General features: G+C 35.1%; 3 protein-coding genes across 15 annotated transcripts in view; 2 read left to right on the top strand and 1 right to left on the bottom strand.

Annotated features, from left to right (window-relative positions):
* Positions 1–7435, bottom strand: part of Iml1 (GATOR complex protein Iml1) — an 11203-nt gene extending 3768 nt beyond the window's left edge. For 2 of the 13 annotated variants that reach the window (XM_069125107.1, XM_069125110.1), the window contains exons 1-17: positions 7345–7435; positions 6847–7256; positions 6642–6767; positions 6102–6573; positions 5825–6021; positions 5464–5747; positions 5165–5394; positions 4867–5079; positions 4662–4808; positions 4444–4590; positions 3750–3758; positions 2530–2747; positions 2187–2392; positions 1948–2122; positions 1690–1890; positions 822–917; positions 267–340 (exon numbers count right to left, since the gene is read on the bottom strand). In XM_069125107.1, coding sequence (XP_068981208.1) covers positions 267–340; positions 822–917; positions 1690–1890; positions 1948–2122; positions 2187–2392; positions 2530–2747; positions 3750–3758; positions 4444–4590; positions 4662–4808; positions 4867–5079; positions 5165–5394; positions 5464–5747; positions 5825–6021; positions 6102–6573; positions 6642–6767; positions 6847–7197 — 3146 coding nt within the window. In that variant the 5' untranslated portion in view covers positions 7198–7256; positions 7345–7435. Of the gene's footprint in view, positions 1–266; positions 341–821; positions 918–1689; positions 1891–1947; positions 2123–2186; positions 2393–2529; positions 2748–3749; positions 3759–4443; positions 4591–4661; positions 4809–4866; positions 5080–5164; positions 5395–5463; positions 5748–5824; positions 6022–6101; positions 6574–6641; positions 6768–6846; positions 7257–7344 lie in introns of those variants that run through there. The other 11 variants (XM_069125108.1, XM_069125111.1, XM_069125119.1 and 8 more) reach the window with 8 other exon arrangements.
* Positions 7436–8502: 1067 nt separating this feature from the next.
* On the top strand, positions 8503–10359 carry LOC138185834 (uncharacterized). The gene is made up of 4 exons (XM_069125123.1): positions 8503–8994; positions 9100–9462; positions 9575–9878; positions 9980–10359. Exons 1-4 carry the CDS (start codon positions 8860–8862, stop codon positions 10237–10239), a joined length of 1062 nt encoding a protein of 353 aa, XP_068981224.1. The 5' UTR covers positions 8503–8859; the 3' UTR covers positions 10240–10359.
* A 143-nt stretch (positions 10360–10502) lies between these two features.
* Positions 10503–12909, top strand: LOC138185535 (protein split ends). The gene is made up of 4 exons (XM_069124546.1): positions 10503–11726; positions 11869–12287; positions 12354–12494; positions 12585–12909. Exons 1-4 carry the CDS (start codon positions 11089–11091, stop codon positions 12740–12742), a joined length of 1356 nt encoding a protein of 451 aa, XP_068980647.1. The 5' UTR covers positions 10503–11088; the 3' UTR covers positions 12743–12909.
* The last annotated feature ends 327 nt before the right edge of the window (positions 12910–13236 follow it).

Genomic DNA, 13236 nt, shown 5'->3' with positions numbered 1-13236 from the left:
TCCAGCAAAAACAATTCGATTTTCAATCATTTTGTATGATTGTATTAACAGCAAATATAATTATTCGCGTCGTATATAAACAATTTAAAGCAGTTAATATTTAGTAATTAAACCGATGCAGCACAGGAGCGAACAAGCAAAATGAAAAGGTATCAAACATCAAATTTCAATGGACATTTCGTTGCAGGATGCAATAGGTTGCAAGCTATACTATTACATTTGCCAAAGCAACAATGCCGAAATCATCAATCTAAGCTTATTCAAACCTTGGTCTCGGTTTCTCTGGTAGACGATTGCTTCCGAGTCGCTCCCTGAAGGGAGAGCTGCCGACTAGATTGGTCTGAAAAGCATGATGAATAGTATGGGTAATTGTAAATGTATGAACAAGCTCATGATCATGAAGTAGTATATCACCGGTCTGTTTCATTATGTAATGCATTGTTAACATTTTATTCAGAGAGCATTATTAGATCGACGAAGAGAGAAGAAGATAAATAAAATGTTGGCGTTTTGCATTACACAAAAGCTTGCTAAAAAAATCATGTGCGCATTCAAGGCAGATATCAAGCATGGTTGCATTGTGTAATACGTTGTGTAAGCTGTCTGAATGTTCTGACAAGCTTGCTGTTAGAATCTAACATTACTAAAGAACTTGATGTAACTAATATATAAATATTAAAAAGAGAACATCAAGAATTCATGGGTGTGTCCCCTCCTTATTGCCAAAGGAGGCGTATATTCTGAGATTCATGGATAGAGATGATAATGATTTCATTGACATCCGGATCAGCGTACTGAGGCTACAGGATGCGAGGATGTACCTGATTAGTGAGGACAATCAGGCTCGTGCTGTGCCTGCGTCTGGTCAAGTGAGAGGCAGGATCTCTCTGGGAAACACCACCTAGAGTCGAAGGATTCTGAAACATATCATGCTAAATGCCCTCTCCTAACATTCCACTCATCTATTTCTACCAACGATTATACGTGTATATATCTCTCTCGTGTAACTGTGTAATTTTGACATTGACACCCGCCAGCTATAAATACTAGTTCAGAGATTGTTATTTGAAAATAATTAGTCTGTACGTAATAAAATATCGTCAAATTCGAGTAGGTAATAGCCACCGTAAGTGATTTATCGAGTGACAAATAAGCTTGTGAAAAAATCGTGCTCTCTTTTTTAAACTTAAATTAACCCTCGTGTTACTGTTTGTTGCATCCTGCATATTTAGTACACCACTGAAAGAAACACACTATAAATTACAATGGCACTGCTTTTGCGTTAAACTCTTGCAAAACAAAAACTGCGAAATAAAGAAAAATAAAGGAAAATTACAACTCTTGATATTAAACGAACTAATCAATATTCGAAACTAACAAAAGCACCAAATTTGCGTTACTTAGGCGTCGTACATCAGGCATGCGACAGTCAATTCTAGAGTGCAAAAGTACAGCGCAATATGGTACAAAATAGATCGTTAGTTAAACCCAAAGTAAAACGTAATGTTTCTAGTTTAGACGAAAAAACAGGGAATAATAGCGAAACATCTGTCAATTGGATTTTACTCGAGGTTCCCCTTCTTGATAATTTCAATCGATTTAAAAAGTTTATGTTTTACATCTTTCAATTCCCATAAACTGAAAAGTCAGGCTATCTTACATATTAGAAAAATTTTATGCAAAAGTTACCCAATTTTTGTTCGGATTCGGGCGGCGTATTTTATTCGGCCACAGCTCGATGAACCGTAAAAATCCGTCCAAGAGAGACACTTGTTCGGAAGTGGTGAGAGGTGTATATATATCACATCTTGATGATCCCTCTAAAAATTTTCGAGTAGCCGAATTGTGCAAAGGAAGTAAAAACACGCGAAATCTCCAGTATTTAAGCGCCTAGAAATTGTTAATGATCTCAGAGAAAATTGAAATAATATACAATACAAATCTTACCTCTACTAAAGCAAAATCAGTATGGCCCCTTGTACAGATGTAATGATCCAAATAATTCCAATTGTAATTTTCAAGCTTCTCTGTTGTAAAAGATACCCATGATACTTCGTACGTGTCGTGATGAGGTGCGTGAAATCGATACAGATAATGAATATTGAACGGAGGGTAAGGATGCCTGTAAAGGATACATTCAAATATTCTCTCTGTACTTCTTATTAATTTGTAGCGCGATTTCTCACCTTGGCCGATATCTTGTTACTGTTATACAATTATCGAATAAAGATATTTTGTGAAATATTCTCCCAATGCTTAGCAAATATTCCTCCTTCGGTTCTGATTCTGTTTGCCGTCCCCGCATTACAGAGCTTATTGCAGGGACAGCATTACTACCAGGTGTATGGCTCTGATTTTGATTATTTTGCGGTAAAATAATTAATTGAAAACCCTTGATTAAGAGAAGAAAAGAAGAGAAAGATAAAGGAAAAGAAAAAAAAAACAAAAGAAGAAGAAAATAAACATAGTTACACAGAATTGCACACATACGGGAAAAGATCACGTTTGAAGGCATGATTGGCATAATACCTGTGCTAATCGTTGCGATACAAGCTCCTTAAATACTTCGGCAGTTGTTAAAGGTTTTTTATATATTGCTCGTTGTTGAGCAAAATCTGTATTAACGTCGTCAGGCAAAAGATTATAGTCTGACACAACGTAGTCGTTTTGTAAACTTCTTTTATCGGGAAAATAATCTGTAGTAATTGGCAAACATGCTGGGATTGTCAATGATTTCCAATCAACACCTACAAAATAAGATGTAGGATATATATGAAAAATGTAATTTGCATTTTAGACTGTTTCAAATGAATAAATAAATGAATTATTTTTAATATATAATGTTAATTTTCGTGACTACGTAAGTACTAAATCTAGGTATTATGCAGCAGTTAATGCAAAAATACACAGATATAATACATAGAAGAAATTTTCACAACATTATTGTACAGTGCAAGTACATATTAAATAATTTATGCACCCCAAACAAAGATAGTGATTATATTAGTATTACAATATGTGTTATCAGTATATGAAATCCAAGATGACCACGATTTAGTACTAAAGCATGCAATGCAAGAAGTATTATTTGTAATGTAATTCTCAAATGAATTCTCGAAATAGTTTGTTGTTACAAAGCATAACAAACTGAGTTTGTGAAAATAATATTGAAGGAGACGAACGTGTATGCATAATCGAAACAAATATACCACATCAACGATAATTACATAAAAGAAGAAGGTACTTCAATTATTCCCATAAAATTAAATTTCTATACATTATTAGTAAATCATATCAAATATCGTATACTACTTATTACTAGTAATACAAGTAAGTGCGATCTTAAAGCGAGATGATAGAGTGGAAGGATTATAAAGCAGATGAGAGAATGTTTGAAGAATATATGATATGAAATTCATAGTATATATAGAGAATCGGAAGAAATTAGAATTTTGAACAGTGCAAATATTTTATGAAACAAGTAGAAATAAGAAATAACAAAAGAATTCTATGTAGGTGTATAAATAATCGTAATAGTAACAAATATTTAATAGATTATTTATAGAAATTATTTTGGAATTAGAATTACTTTTTTGCAACAGAGGACATACATGCATAGAAGAATCATAAAGACTAGAGCTATGAAGAACAAAAGTTACTACAAATTTAATGCCCTGGAAAAAAAAAAAAATAAAAGGAAAGAATGTGTACCATAACCGAATCAACCCCCAATAACGTATGGCGCTAACCTATGATTGCTGTTTAATGTGACATCATAGTTGTACATCACACACGCGTCAATGCGTCCAGCGTTGCATCCCAATAAGACGTACCATAGCATGGAAATAAATGTAATAATAATATTATTCATATAAATGATCGATGAGCCTCAAAAATAAATATGAATATGTCCAAGAATGAAAATACTTCTTATGCATGATGATTGTGTGACTGTGTATTAAACTTTCATTCATTTCTGCTTGAAAAGCAATATCTTTTCCTGAAATTTCTATCAACTATTTTCATTCTTTAAGAAATTATGTTTCAAAATTGTATTGATTAATCCTTCTTGGTATTAAGTATGAGTGATAAGAATGAAGTTTTCTGTATGAATTTGTGCATCGGTTGAATAATTTATAATATTACACCTACATTATTTTACTTATGTATGCCTTTATTGTTCTCCTAAAATTGCCAAGAAGCATTATACATCCGTAATTAATTGTCTAATATTTTTTACCACATAAATTAATCGTTTGCTTAATTAAAAATCCTTTCAAAATTCTTTCTTCAAACTGTAAACTCATTTTATAATAATTTCTGGATAACTTGCGAATAATAATATGGCTAATGTTGTTATTTGGATATGTTATAAAATATTATTTGCCAGTAGTTATATAGTATATTTATGTTGTAAATCGCTTTACTAGAATATATGCAAACCTGTTGTAAGTGCCGGTGTCCATTCCTGTTCACCAGTAGCACCCCATAACAATGTCAAAGACTTATTGCCTGTAGAGGATATCGGATTCCCACTTTTATCAGTGCTTGATAGTAGAAGATTTAATCTCTGCGGTTTATTCTTTGTGTCTATGAAAAACATAGTTGCGGTGCTGTATTATATTAATACACGACTTATGTATTTTATATGAAATACTAACGATCTTGAAACTGATTTGAGTTAGAGACGTCGTTATGTTCCATAGGGGAGCCACTTATAGTGGAAGTAGCATCAGATTGTGATTCTGAACACATTTGTGTTGGCACAGCTTGATAATGATGTTGCTGTATAAGTACACCTGTTGGCCCTACGATATTAGTTAAATTTAAACGATTATGTAATTTCTTTTCTTTATTAGTAATTACCTTTAGGAAAAATATGTGTCCATCTTCGTCTGTTACTAGTTAATTTAATTGTAACGTGAGATGGATCAAAAGGATTAATAAGTGCCCTACTAGGCCTAATAGTTGTAGGTTGAGATATTGTATTTGTGGGGCTTCCAGCACTACCAACAACCGGCCTAAATGGCGGCGATATTTCTGAATCGGTTAAATCGCTTTTTACTGATATTCTCGATTCTACGTAACATATAATTGTTAAATACGAATATATTTCGATATCTTATTAACACTTATAATTTATACAAGTAATTTCAATACATACCATTGACTTCTCCATTGGATTCACTACTAGTTACGTCATCTGTTCTAGAAGGTATCAAGATTGCTGCGCTTCTTGTTGCAGCTGGAGGTGAGTGAGATTCAGGTGGTGGATGATGTATATCAGGATCTGACATTTTTCTTTTCAGAAGTTTCAGTATATGCGCGTTATTATGTGTTTCCATGCTGGCAACGCTTGTCTTTTTAGTTCTTGTCGTAACCCGTTGCAAACTACTTATAGAAAATTTTAAACTAGAACGTCTGGCGTTAAAGTTTCAGCATTTAACTTAATATTGAATCTACCTTGACGTATGGACTGAAGGTAATTGAAAGACTTGTGCGTCGTATGCATCATAGTCAAACAAAGTATTGTGCAAACATTCCTTTGCATCTTCTTGTAAAAGCTTACTTTTACACTGCAATTTTCCAGTTTCTGCTGATTGTTTTGACACCCTCTGAGGAAGTTTTATACGAGGTATAAATGTTGAATAAGGAATTTTTTTATTTGTTGAATAAAAACTGAGATTAATCCAGTGCGGCATGCTATAGTCATCAGGCGCATTAACAGATGTATCCTTATTGTGAAACTAAAATTATATCACAAATATTAATATTTATAACATTACAACTAAGTGTTGTATAATATTTTCATAAGCGTGAATACCTTTAATAAAGGTACTGCATGTAATGGTTGTTCTCCGACACACACCAAATCACTACCAACTCCATTATCAATAATTCTTTGTTTCGTAACGTTCGTTAACTCTCTGTCAACCTCAAAAACACCTACACCAGGTGTAATCACCACCGATAATTGACCAGTTCTATCAAAACTACGATCCAGATAATGTTTCTCAAACACTGTAAGCGAGCTAAATTAAGCGAAATACTTTGTAATAAATTAAACTATATGTATATGTGTGTGTCTGTTTAAATATTACCATTTAAAGACATGTTCAGTACTTCTAAAAAGTTGCCCTGTGCAGCTGTTGAATTTACTGCTTTTGGTATAGAGACACCTGATTTTTGATGATATTCTAATACAATTTTTTGATAGTCTGTGAACAGTTTACGTAATTGTACCAACACGTTACTCCAATCTTCAAATCTTTCATTTTGAACTACCACCCTGTAGAAATCTTCATAAAATCTTCCCCTATAATCATGTTGTAAACATTCACGCATGTGATTTGGAAATTCTTCCAGACTGTTAGCATTATAAAATGTTCTTGAGAATAGAACAATCGTTACTTCATGATTACTGCCATTCTTTTTCCACTTTTGAAATAAATCAGCTAAAAACCCATTAACAGCTTTTTCAAAATATAAGTCACCGTGAATGTCAAAATCCCACATTTCTGAACTCATTTGAATAAAAAGATACACCATACTGGTCGAAGAACGAAACACAACCTAAAAGATAAATTTTTAAGAGACAATTTTATACATACTTTCTTTTTCCACTATATTCAAATGCAAACCTTAGTATCATTAGTTATAACACCACAAGCGACTCTGTCACCCTGTGACCACATTTCATATACTTGACATCTGATACTGCCTCCACAGAATTCAATCTTCTTGTTCATATATACACAAGTGTTGACCTAATAAACAAATTTATATAAAAGATAAGAGAGCAAAATACTTAGATACAAATTGAAAAATAAACAATATCTATTCTACCAAGCTATTTTTCAGACGCCACATTTCACTACGACCCAGATACTGATCTTTGAAGGTAAGTTCAATGGAATCCAAAGCTACATCGTCTGGATTAACAACATTCATATATACGTCTGCAAATGTTCTTAATTGAAACATTGTGGCTACATTGTTTTCCACGCTAATTGTCTCCCTTCCTTGTAAATCTTCTTTAAAGGATGTGACTTGAAGGAGTAGACGGCTAAATTCAACCTCAGGGTGATAAATTTCAACAACATCTCCAGTTTTTATACTAGGGTGATCTTTTGGATTGATTATTAAATCTTCTTCACTAAAGGTCTTTTGATGAACTATCAACTTATACAGCTTCATTTTTAAGCCATTACTACTTTCATCATAGATCTAATCATAACATGTCATAGAATAGAATCCTACAATGCAATACGCTATATAGAATATTTTTTTTATATGTATAAATCTAATGTAAAAAATTACATACATTAAAACGAACAAACTTACTTATCCATTCTCTACTCGGTATAAAACATTTCTTCGATATATTTAAAATAAGTATTGGATCCGAAACATAATATCTATATATATATATCTATATATATATATATATTTTATCGATGACACGCTATTAAGATAATGTAAATTAATTATAATAAATATTTCACTAAGCTACTATGCTTTACGTTATTTCAAGATCCTTCTCTCTCCCAGCTTTATCCCCTACTGCTGTCATATGAGGTTTATTCACATTGTCTTACTTCATTTAAATCTCAAAGAATAAATAAACGTTGGCACTATACACAGGGGATTAAGAGTTAATATTAAACTCAACGACCATATTTTTAATATGCTTTATTCTTTAGAATCTTGGTAACACGTCTCGTTTTATACAAGAATGTCACTAGCCATTAGTATTTCTCATACGATCGATATAATTTGGTTTATTTATCGGTCGAATATGTACACTTTAGGTTATACATGTTGATGTAAACGTGAGATGACAAACGAATGACATCACATGTATGGTAAATGAATAAAATTATGTATTGTTTCATTCAACAAAGAAACAGATTTGTGAGAAAAATAATTAAGTTTTATGAAACAAATAGAAGAAGAAAGGAAGATTGTGGAGAACAAACCCGCTGTACTTTACGGATAGATTAACCGTAGATAGATGAATTTAAATCATATATAAATGAAACAAATTCTTTAACAAATTATTGATATCAAAATATTTCAATGTCGCACAGACTTGTGTAGGTAGTGCTTAAGACCTCTGATGAATTTGTATACCATATTTCAGGTAACATAGTCATTTAAATATCTAGAAAATGAGTCTAACATACTAACACAAAGTAATAATTTAATGAAAATGTGATATATGTAGTTCAACTGTGATATAACAATTTAGAGGCTCGAAAAATTATGTAATAATTTCCTTGCAAAAGGAATTTCTAGATTCTAGATTATTATATAGTATCATTATCCTAACATAGATTTGATCAATCTTGTCCAATAACATATATTGTATATAAAACAGGTTTAATAAATGAAAATCATATCTAAGTTAAAGTAAAATTATATCCTGCAAAAAGTTAGCGGAATCTTGTCTTATTTAAATCAAATTTTCTAAGATATTGAAGCGATGGGAATGCAGTTACGCGGTTGCGTCAAAGTGTAGAGAACGTTGCGTCGCCATTACGCAGAGCTGCCATTAAATCGAAAAGTTCCTAAAAATGCGGCGTCTGCTAGATCGCTAAGAGTGTTTTGTTAACAGAAAAAACGTAATTTAATCTAATCTGCTAGAAGATTTGAACTACTGTTTCCACGAAATGGGCGTGTTGAGCTTACCCTTTGATGTTTATGCGATAGCAACCTGCTCCGGTTAAAATGATATCCATTTTATAAATATCGGTCATGTCATTGACGGTGCATAACCTATGTGTGATGTTTCTAACGTAAAGTATGTACCTAATTGTCGTCTAAAAATTGAAAATATATTTGATTAAATGATGAGAGATGCGTACCAAGGGCCTGCTATTGTTGCTTATCTGCATAGCAGGAAGCAGCATTATCTTCATTGCTTTCAGCAATCAACGACCTTCCATTCAAACTCTAGTTACAGAGACACACAAGCAGTTACGAAACTTCCAAGTAAATATTACTGTAATATTCTCTGTTGATTGATCGTTATTATAGAGTATTGATAATATAATGATTATATACTGTTAATTTTTCCATATTTTGTAATCTTTCCAGGAAAATTTGAAAGACGTTGAAGAAAAGCGCTTGGTGACAGATTCCAAGTATCTTGAGATGCTTGGGCTCGATGGGCAAACAAGCACAACACCTTTTAGTCTAAAATCTCAAAATGTGACTGTTGTCTCTCTTATTAGGCCTGGAAACGAACAACACATTTACGGCTTTGTGAGAAATATCAGCCACTTTTTGCCAAATAACAGTATTGTCGTATATAGCGTCGGATTGAACGACGATTCTCTGCAAAGTATTAGGACGGCTTGCAACTCTACGAAATGTAATGTGATTCATTTTGATATAAGTCTATTTCCGGCCCATGTTGAAGATGATAGGCTACATGTTTATAGACCTCTAGTTATTCAGGTAACTGCGATATTTGTAAATAAATATATATATATATGTGTGTATAAAGTATGTATATAAAGTAAGGCGAAGCAAAGAATTTTGCTACTCGGTTTCTTTTCGTATGTTGCAGACAGCTTTAAACACATTAGGAAATATACTGTATATGGATTCTAATATGCGTTTGAATTCTTCAGACATTTCAAAGTATCTTTCACCAAAATCTGGGATTTTAAGTTGGCCTACAAGGCATGCGATTAGCTCTTTAACACACCCAAAGATGTATGAATATTTTCACGTTTCTGCAGAAAGTTTCTTCTTTCTTCCTTTAATAAGAGCATCGCACTTGGTAATTAGAAATGTTAAAGAAATTAGAGAGAAAGTAATGTTGCCATGGGTTCAGTGTGCACTGACAAGAGATTGTATTTGTCCTATCGGTATATATGCTGAGAGCAATATTTTTTCTACGTATTAAAATGTTGCGTTAAGAGACGGCGGTGATTGTAGTACCGTAAGTAATTCGAACTTATCATTGTAGGAGCTCAATCAGCAGGTTGCCGATTTAATAAGAAACCACAGTATCGGTATTCCGGTTGTCACGCGTATGACGCTTCTGCACTGAATATCGTACTCGGACTGCACTTTAATTTCGATGATACGTATTATGTGCATCAAGGGCGAGAAACATACTTTAATAGGGTACAACCAGAGGAGATTACGGAAGAGTATGTTACGATCACACGACAGAATAACGCGACTGAGTCGAACTTGCGGAATATCATATCAATTGAACGCTAATTTCCCTGATATCACGATTCATATTAAAACATGAGTCAAGCGATAGATCGATTAAGCACAAGTTAATAATAAGGATACATAGATAAGTTAAAGGATAAATAAAGAACTTTAGCGAACAAACAGTACTGTATATGTTTGTAGTGATTACCTTAAAAAAAAAATAATTCGGTCTGTGCACTTTGTTTGTAATTATCTGTGAATTATTTTTGAAAGTATGTGAACATTGTAAATGAACATTAACTAATATGAAAAAATGTTTGTTTCTCTAATATTTGTTTGAAATATTCATACCGTTGTCTTAATCAGGAGGGAACGAAATGAAATATGTATAGGATATGGTTAAGATCGGTCGTGCATATCGTAATATATCGCGAAGCGATATCGAATGTGATCTGTTTTTCTTGTTGGTCGATCAGCAGCAGAATAGCCTACATCAGCAGTCAGGTGAGTTATCGAATGTGAATGTAAAGTGGGATCGCGTGTCGCTTAACGGAGGGTGTTCCCGATCGAAGGTGGCGCGCACCTCCATAAAGTTGGAAATCGGACCGCGGTATCACGCGCGAACGTACTCGTGTACAAATTTCTCGGTAAATTTCAAGTTGAAGCGTAGTGCCGGTAATACGTCGCTAACAGGGATTCGTTGTTGTTTGTATAAACGAAAAGTGCAACATCGCGTGAAAGATGGACGAATATGCGTACACGAGTTGTATCGGGACAGCGAAGGATTAGTCGAAAGACACGACCGGAAGCGAACGATATGTGACGAGTCGTTAAATTTCGATATACTCTTGTCTGTTATATAATAATCTTGATCGCGTATTGCCTGACCAGAATTAAGGACGCTCGACGATGTTCGACAACGACGTTGACAGCTGGTATGATTGTAAGAGAGATGATATTAACGAGATGCATAGCGTAAACGACGCTGAGGCCAGAAACGGTGTATGTCTGATCAGTTCTAGTCGTTGGAAAAATGTTGCGTCCGATGATAGTCAGAGAAGAACTGGAACCTCTCGAGGCAATGGAACGATTCGCTGTGGTACGATTCCTACAAGTTCTAGATCCGGTACGGAAGTTCGATTCATTAATCCGGCAATTTACGCGGAGACATTGAACGGCGAGGATGTAGAGCACGAGGTGGAAATTCAAGCGAAGGTCGGTTCTAGAGACGATGAACGTTTCGCGAGAAATTGCGGCGATTCCGCCGGAATCAGCGATATGATGTCCACACTGTCCATCAACAATGACCTGGCTGCTTCGTTTATGGATCACGCTGGTGACCAAGGTTCAGCCGAAGAAACGTATCGTTGTTATTCCTTAAATTCACCGACTACATGCGCATCCTTACGATCCGGTATTGTTCGTTCCAAATCCGTCACCTCGTGTAAGCATTCGAATCGAATCGAGAGACGTTGTAAAATTGCCGATAGAGCGGACAATAGCTACGATCTTTGTTCTACTAGGGATATCGAGTGGAAAATGCAGAGGTATCTCGTGTAGTGTTGTAAACGTAGTTATCTTGTACGAAATGTTGTATTACTTACGGATATAAATCTATACTGTATATTTAATCGCGGTAGAAAAATGATTAAGTTGAAGACCGACGAAATACCATTTCTCATCGAGTAGGTATACGTTTAATGGACAGCGAGTCGTGCAGGTCTCTACCTCATCGATATCCGGTGTGAGAATAACGGGGAACAGGCGGAATGAATCGGATGTTGGCAAGAAGATCACTTACAGCGAGTGGATGCGAAGGAAGCAAGAAATAGCGCGACGGAAGAAGGAAGAGAAAGACGAGGCTGAACGGCAGAGGCAAATGGAGGAGGATAGGCTAGCTCGTGAAAAGGAAGAAAGAGAATGCCGCGATAGGGAGAATTTCGTCAAATGGTCCGAGATGAAAAAGAAGGAAGATGAGAGGAAGAAAGCTGTAGTAGAGAAGGAACTAGAATTTCAGAAGCAATTGAAAGAAATGGAGGATAAAGCGGCTGTAGCGAAGACTTTGTATCTCCGTCAATGGGCTCGTAAAAAGAAAGAAGAGGAGAGAGGTAAAGAAAGCATCGGGGTTTTCCTTCGTCTCGTTGATGATTTGTGCATTTACGATGTTTGTGTAGCATGCCAGAAGAAAGAGGAAATGAAGCGAAAAAAGCACGAGGAAGAAAGGAAAAAGAGATTAGAGGAGAGCACGAAAGCCTACGAAAACTGGCGAAAGATGGCGAAGAACAAACCGAAACCTGCCACGCAAGGGCTTCTGCGTCAGTTGCTTCATTTTGTCTTATATATGTAGAGAGAAATGCTTTGAAATGGTAGAAATGTAATAATACGACGTTTTCACCTATTGTCAGCTCATCAAAAAGCCAAGCCAGCGTACGTGAATCCTACGCCATGGCAGCGAATCGTCGACGATAGCGAGGACGTCGAGCAGGATGCATCGAATGTCGGCAGAAAAACGCAAAGTCAGCCGAGGATGAGCAGTAAGAGAAGCGCTGTGTCTCGTCAGTGATTAAATCGTCGATCGATTGGAACTCGTTGGAACTCGGGGAAGCTAACTCGTGGTTTTCAGTTTGAAGTTTGAAGAACGATCGCGCATAGTTTCATTATTACGACTCGAAGCGAGATAGAATTAGAAAGAAGCGACGGACGGAACCGAATATCATTGAATATGAATTAATTTTGGATCGCAGACTGTCGCGTGTGTGGTACAGAGACAGCAGTTGTTTTAGAAATGACATATCGTACGATTACAACGATTCTACACGCACCGACGTATAGTAGATATCCCGATAGATAACTTCATTTCCTAGCAGATATTTTTCGCTTTTTTTACAACCTTCGATCCGACAACGTTCGTCCGCCTATGATCAATGGATATTAACCTGTATCTCAAGTTAATCGCGAACAGCGTTTATCGGTGAATATTTAGATGCGTTAAGTCGATGTAATTGACAGTTCGTAGATAGTAAGGAAGAGAGAGAGAGAGAGAGAGAGAGAGAGAGA

This window comes from Bombus flavifrons, chromosome 12, assembly GCF_040668555.2.
Source record: "Bombus flavifrons isolate JBK064 chromosome 12, iyBomFlav1_principal, whole genome shotgun sequence".
NCBI lineage: Eukaryota > Metazoa > Arthropoda > Insecta > Hymenoptera > Apidae > Bombus > Bombus flavifrons.
This window is presented reverse-complemented; position numbering and strand designations above follow the sequence as displayed.